The 7742-nt window shown below is 35.3% G+C and overlaps 1 protein-coding gene across 1 annotated transcript; it reads left to right on the forward strand.

The window, feature by feature from the left end:
* Positions 1–4614: 4614 nt before the first annotated feature.
* Positions 4615–6835, forward strand: LOC124943861 (caffeic acid 3-O-methyltransferase 1-like). Its single transcript, XM_047484318.1, has 4 exons — positions 4615–5018; positions 5104–5423; positions 6039–6103; positions 6539–6835. The coding sequence occupies exons 1-4, from the start codon at positions 4615–4617 to the stop codon at positions 6833–6835; spliced, it is 1086 nt and encodes a 361-aa protein (XP_047340274.1).
* Positions 6836–7742: the final 907 nt, after the last annotated feature.

Here is a 7742-nt window from a genome sequence, read left to right on the forward strand (position 1 = left end):
CGACCAGCATAAAAAGACACTTCGGGTATCTGTTGAGAATGATACCGAAGGAACAGACTTAGTATTGCCATATTCATACAAGTCTGAGGATAGTCTGCAGGCTGCAGAAGATCTTCCTACAAGATCTTTCCACTTCAGGATAAATCAGAAATGCAATCTTCCAGGTACAGGAACTGTCCAACCGACAGTTGCCATATTAAGTAAAAGACAAACCTAGCCGGTTTGACCTACACATTGGAAGATTAGACCGCCAGGTCTGAATCAATGAACCTCTGCTCAACCAATCAGATTCAAGGAAATGAAATATGACCGTTGGCACATTTCACCTATAAAAGAAGGAGCTGAAGAGGAATAAACGCGGGTTACAAGTTCTGAATTTTCTACAGCCTAAGAAAAAGATTGTGTTCTATCTCTAAAAAGCTTAAGCGCTTATTTGAAGTGTATTCTACAATTCCGATTTAAATTGTACGGGTGTTATCGAGCAGGAAATAAGTCTCGATCGGATTGTGTTCGTATTCCTTAGTGAATATCCTTCTCGCGGTTTCGAGAGGAAGGGGTGACGTAGGAGTTTTATCTCCGAATATCCATAAAACATGTCTTGTTATTTACTTTCCGCCTACTTTTACTTTATAACCGATCTGCACTAACCTACTAATACCGCTCCGACCGATTCAACATCACTTAAACCGAATTACTAAGCTCCAATACCGACCCAACAATCTCTAAACCTGTCTTATTCAAATCCGGTTCTGCCTATCTCGTGTGTGTGCTGCTTCAACCTGAAACAAACCACTTCCGTGCTTGAACTCTATTCAAGGGTTTGTGACAGTTTGTGTAGTATTGAAACCCTGGTATTAATCTTTAACCGGATTAATCACCAACCTTTGAGTGAGACGCGATAACCGGCCAACCCCGGTCCCCCAGCCGCGACCTAGATCCTAACACGATGTAATGCCCGCTAGATTATTAGAGAAACCCCACCATAAGAGAGAGGTGGATCACAGAGAAGAGTTAGTCAAATGTACTAAACCACCGGAGGCGGTTCTTTATCGCATTAAACCTCCCAAATTGGAGGAATTTAAGAGGCAACCGGAGGAGTTTCCCTTCAAGAAAGAGAAGTGTGAAATAACCAACACCACCAAAAGAATTAAGAAATGGGAGGACAAGAAGAGAATACACTAGGAGTTCAGAGGAAACCGAGTGATAGTAAAACTTCTCCTTCATCAAGGGAGACGATTTTTCAAAGTTCACAAGGGGCTTGTGAGGCAATACGAAGACACTTTCTTATAGAGGAAACGGGTCGGAAAACTAGCATGTCGCTCAAAACTTCTATCATATGTGGAGACATCATCCGGGCCTACAAGAAGGACACGCCAAGGACGTCGCCAAATTGAGTGGGGGAAAATGTCACGGCCCAATCTTCATGGTCCAGGAAGAGGAGGAGGCTTAAGGAGAATGTCATGGCTCAATCTTCCTGGCCCAAGAAGAGGAAGAGGTTTAAGCCCGCTTAAACCTAACGCAAGGAATGTTCTAGCTGGAAGGAAGGTGCTAGATTAGTGCATCATTGATTGACAGTTAAAAAGTATGTCCTTAATTAGCGCATCACTAATTTATAGTTAAAAGGAATGTCCTTGATTAGTGCATCACTAATTGACAATTAGAAGGAATCCCTAAATTAGTGCAACACTAATTGACTCTTATAAGGAATGCCATAAATTAGTGTGTCATTAATGTAATAGCTAGAATTAGTCATATAAATACCAGTGAAGTATTACATTGTGAAGCATCAAGTATTAAAGTGATATAATATTATTCTTTGTAAGAGTTTACTCGCTCTATAGAATTCTTGTGTCAATTCTAAACGTCGAGTGATATAATATTCAACGTCGAGTGTTGCGTCGAGTAAGGATGACTAGTTACTCGTTCTTGCGAAGATCGTAACTAGTGCCGCACAGATCGTTAGTGAAAAGACTGAACCCGTGACATCATGCATGTGGATATCATGATCATTATGATGATGCCTTTTTATACACCATCCATGGAGAATCTGCAATTCAAAAATAGTTATTTAATAATAATAATAAAAATGATAAGTAATCCACATTATTTTCAACAACCTTATTTGAGATGTTGGCAATGACATTTCTCACCTTTTTTTATCCAACCACCTCAATATTATATGATATAACTAAATATTGGTCACCCTATTGGTAATTGGACACCTAAAATTAATAAAAACTGAATAAGAAATATTGTCTTTCCATCCAGCCAAATCCCATCGGGTTCATGGGTGGACCAAATCTGCCTAAATTCTTCATTATCCGTCGTTATCTTTGGAGCCATGATCACTACTCCCCCAATTAACCAAATTTGATATATATACAATAGTACAATAACATCTTTGATAGTGAAAGTTTATGGAAAAGATCTCAAAAACATAGAAAATGGTTGGTGATATTTACATAAGTGAAAAAATAAACATCAAAAGTTGTAATCTACCTATATGAAATGAAGTTTTTTTTAGTCCCTAAACGAATATTACAGACAACACACTCTCAGATAGTTTGTCGACAAAAGCCTGAAGGGACCCTAAAAAATTCCTCTTACCTTATTCATAACTTCCTTCACATTATCAAGATTAAAAATAATATCTATTAACGATCAACTAGAGGGACCGATCATTTTTACTTGTCATACGAGATTATCAATCAGGATGAGTCATGCTAGGTACAGGATTTGAAACCCGAAGAAAACAACAATTAAACAAGTTCAGGAATAGAAAATGTATAACAAATATACCTTCTGCAATTCAACACCTTCTGCAGTTCAGCAGGAATAGCGCAACTTTTTTGAATTGCAGATCAAAATAATTGTTTATAATAAGAAATCCAATAAACTATGAGTACATCTGATCCTACCTTGCACCATTTTCGTAGATAAAAATGATAATTTCTGTAAATATATGCTCGTAATTACTTATACACAATATATGGTTTGGAATAATAAAAAAAAATTATGTTCTATTTATCTTTTTTCCTTTCAATGAATTTTCTGCTACAACACACTCTTACAAATATGATGAAAGAAGAGATTGCCACATGAAGGTATGTTGTTATGTTGTTAGAAAGGGAGAAGACCAACTAGTTTCTGTATAATGTTAGATTAGGAAGCTTGTGTCTTGTTATTAGATTTATAAAAGTTTACAAAGCAAAAGTCTAGATTAGATTAAACAATGTTTTGAATGATTAATGTCCGTCTGTTGAAATTATGTTTTCATTCATGTGATTAGTTTTATGGACCAATTTTCTTCACTCTTCTCTGTTACGTCAAATTAAAAAAAAAAATATAGTCTATACAATTTTATTGCCCTGTTCAGAACAAACTAATAGTTTTATTGCCATTTTCAAACTATATAAACTTTCTTTCTCCTATATAAAACTTACAAATAATTGGATTGTAAATGACTAGAATCAAAGAAAATAATGAAAATCAAACTGAAAATTTGTGAATACATGACCAACTATCATTAATAATTTCATCTTTAGACTAAAAATAAACCAAGGGTGAAATTTCTCGTGTATAATTTCAGAATGAGTAGAAAAATATTGTAAACATTCTAAAATAATCATTGAAATAGAGATCAAAATACGAGAGTTTCATCTAAATATATATTCATAATCTACAGAAAACAAAATTTGCATGTAAAAATACACCATCAAACAAACAATCAGACGAAATAAGCCTTACTTGCATCTTTCCTTTTGTAGTCGTCTGGTGGAGAGTGAGAGAAATGGGGGTAAACATTGACAGGTAGGGTTTGATGGAGAACGATACTAGTTCCGATCAAACTGATCGCCGTTTAGAAATGTTTAGAAGCATCTCTAAGCTGATTTGGACTAACTTTACTGTCGTAATATAAACATTTGGAAAGATCGGAAGATTGTTGATAGTCTCGATGGAATCAGATGAGATTTTCTCTTCGTGGTGAGTGGGGTGATGTGAATGTCTTGAAGCCGTTTATCTAAAATTTAGTTAAGGATTTAAGTTATCCGAAGCTAAGCTGATTTTAGGGTTTTATCATTATTTTCTTAAATCAAAATATTTTAAGGGTTGCGGTAAGTCAAGGGTTGGGAAAAGTCTTTTTATTTTATAAACTCTTTCCACGCTTAATATATGTTGGCGATTAAACGTTGGCACAGGTGCAATTTGTTGTAGTGTGTCAAGCGCCGTTGTGTTTGGGCGGTCCGCTAGATTCCTAGCTAACAGGGTGTTACCCGATCCGGTGCGATGCGCGCGTGCTTCTCCTCGACTACATCGGGCTACGCAAAGCGCTTTGATGTTGTTTATATGTGATGTCTTACTATAACGACAATGTCTTATATATAATAATGTAAATATTTATTCCTTAAAAAATTAAATAATAATATTAATTAATAATAGGGAAGATTAATGCCATCTTTTTCAAAATAAGAATTATAACTAACCCTTTTTTTTTATTATCTTTAACACAATATATATAACTAATTTTCTAACTAAACTCTATTATAAATAGACAACCTCCTTTCTTCATAGCTCATAGAAACTTAGTAATATCCCTATTCACTACCAAATATGATGGCTCAAGCCAACAACGACATTTCTCTTAGTATTATAGAAGACGAAGAAGAGAATCGAGCATATGCCACCCAATTATTAAGCTCCCTTTCGCTACCCATGACGATGCAGGCAGCCATCGATCTCAACGTATTTGAGATCATATCTAGGTCCGGTCATGGCACGATGCTCTCCCCTTTAGAGATTGCATCTGAAATCCCTTGCAAAAACCCTAACGCACACATAATGCTTGAACGAATCCTCAAGCTTCTCACTAGCTTCAATGTTTTGACCACAACTACCACTAATGGCGAGCCACGATACGGATTGGCTCCCGTGGCAAAATATTTTGTGAAAAATGAAGAAGGTGTTTCCTTTGCACCATTCATGACACTCTTACATGACAAGGCGGTTGTTCGAAGCTGGTTAGTATAGTTTCTTCTACATTAATGGTGAATGGGTGATCTAAAAATCATATATGATTAATTACATTGGTTTGTAATCATGTAGGTATCATTTGAAAAATTCTGTAATGGAAGGAGGGGTACCTTTTGACAGGGAAAACGGGACTAACACATTCGATTACCAGGGCGTGGACCCGAGGTATAATGACTTGTTTAATCAAGGATTGATGAATCACACTATAATCGTGATGAAAGAGTTGCTACGACAATACCGAGGATTTCACAAAGACATGGAGAGCATGACATTGGTGGATGTGGGCGGAGGCCTTGGTCATACCCTCAAAATCATTATTTCTATGTATCCCAATATCAAGGGCTTTAACTTCGACCTACCGCATGTCATTTATCACGCTCCTCCTTATCCTGGTTTAATTATTACTACCCCTAATTATCAAATGCATTATTTACTATTTACAAGAATTGAGATTTAAAATTTCACACGTACAGTGTCACAGCCCAATCTTCTTGGCTCAGGAAGAGGAGGCTTAAGGAGAATGTCACGGCCCAATCCTCCTAGCCCAAGAAGAGGAGGAGGCTTGAGCCCTCTTAAGCCCAACCCAAGGAAGATTCTAGATTGGAAGGAAGCTGGAAGGAAGGTCCTTGATTAGCGCACTTAATGGAGAGTTAAAAGGAATTCCTTGATTAGTGGATCACTAATTGATATATAAAAGGAATGTCCTTAATTAGGAATGTCCTTGATTGATAATTATAAGGAATCCCTAAATTAGTGCACAATCAATGTAACAGTTAGAATTAGTCCTATAAATACCTGTGAGGTATTACATTGTAAATCACCAAGTATTCGAGTAATATACTACTATTTTTTTTATAAGAGTTATTCTCTCTCTCTAGAATTCTTGTGTCAATTCTATTAAACGCCGAGTGTTGCGTCGAGAAAGGCTGACTAGTTACTCTTTCTTGCGAAGATCGTAACTAGTGCCGCACGGATCGTCAGTGAAAAGACTGAGCCCGTGACAACAGGCGTGGAACATGTCACTGGAAATATGTTCGAGAGTGTCCCCAAGGCCGATGTCATTTTCATGAAGGTTAATCGAAATCGTCTTCTACTCTTTCGAATCATATGAAAAACAGTCAATTTGTTAGCATATATTAGTATAAAGAGGGGAAGTAGCGACAGCTGTATTACTCGTCGCTACTAAACAAAACATTAACAAAAGAGACCAATACTTGTCGCATTAAATTCTAATAAAAGATCTTTAGCGACGGTTAATAAATACGTCGCTATTACCCCATTTGCTACCATATTTAAGATCTAGTATATAAATTGTTTGTATAATTAGAACTCGAATTTTTTCAACAACTCTATAATTAACATAAAAAGTTTCAAATATAAATTATAAAGCAATTAATAATTAAATATAATTTAAAATATTATTGACAACCATTTTTTCTTATCATCGTGAGATAGAAACGTATATTTTTTTTATTTGTTTGTGAGAGATTTAATTTCTTTCATGCAGTCAATACTCCATGATTGGAGTGATGAACAGTGTTTAAAATTGCTCAAGAATTGTTACAAAGCGTTACCATACAATGGAAAATTGATACTGGTCGAATGTGTAGTTTCGGAAGTGTTCGATAACAAAACAAACACGAAGAGCATTTACGAGCTTGACATGATTATGCTATTAATGAATCACGGAGGAAAAGAGCGAACTCATAAAGAATTTCATTTCCTAGCCGCCCAAGCGGGCTTTGCAGAGCTAAGATTGCAATGCACTGCCTTTACCTACTCCATTATGGAAATTTATAAATAAAAATGGTGAGAAAATTGTATTGGTTCTTGAACATGAACGAGATTCTCGAACATTAATGTCATTCCCAATTTTCTAAATCGATGTGTGATTCATTAGATTTATGACACTTTATGTATTTTGCGATTTCAGAGTGTAGAAGAGACATGATGACATGCTTGTTTCCATTAGCATTTTGTGTTGTAATAAACCTTAGTAAGAACAAAAGGCATAACATGGAGATAATTAGATAAATCCTGAAGGAAATTTAAAAGCATCTAGTTAATATTATATATCATATGAAAAATAGTTAATTTTTTTATTATTCCGTTCGTACAAAAAATAAAACAGACAAAACAATAGCAATTTATTGTGACTTGATCTAAATCCTTAAATGAATGTTATTTGTATTATTAGAATTCATTATTGTGATAAATGTTTACTACAAGTTTTAAATATACTATTTAAATATGTTTTAAATTACTTTTTATTTTCTTATCCTTACATTGAAACACATAGTTTTTTGTGCTTGCGTCGGTAAAAAAGTTGCATTTCTTTCATGTACCGGGTAGTTCACGATTGGAGTGATGAACATTAATGTTTGGAGTTCGAACAAGAATTGTTACATGAGCAATTTCACATCCTAGCCACCCAAGCTGGCTTTGCTGGGATCAGACTGGAATGCTATGCCTTTACCTACTGGATTTTGAAAATTTATATATAGAATTAACGGGGAATCAAATTGGTGTCGAGCTTGAACGGATTTCTAAATACAATCCTGCTAAACCTATTTTCGACATAAAGGTGTGATTCATTTAGTTTTATGTAAGTTTTATTTATTTTTGAATGATCAAATTATTCTTTTGTTAAACATATAAATAGAGACGTGGTAATTTAGCAGTTCAATGATGTGTTTATGAGCAGTTCCTTG

Source organism: Impatiens glandulifera, chromosome 6 (assembly GCF_907164915.1).
Source record: "Impatiens glandulifera chromosome 6, dImpGla2.1, whole genome shotgun sequence".
In the NCBI taxonomy this organism is placed as follows: Eukaryota; Viridiplantae; Streptophyta; class Magnoliopsida; order Ericales; family Balsaminaceae; genus Impatiens; species Impatiens glandulifera.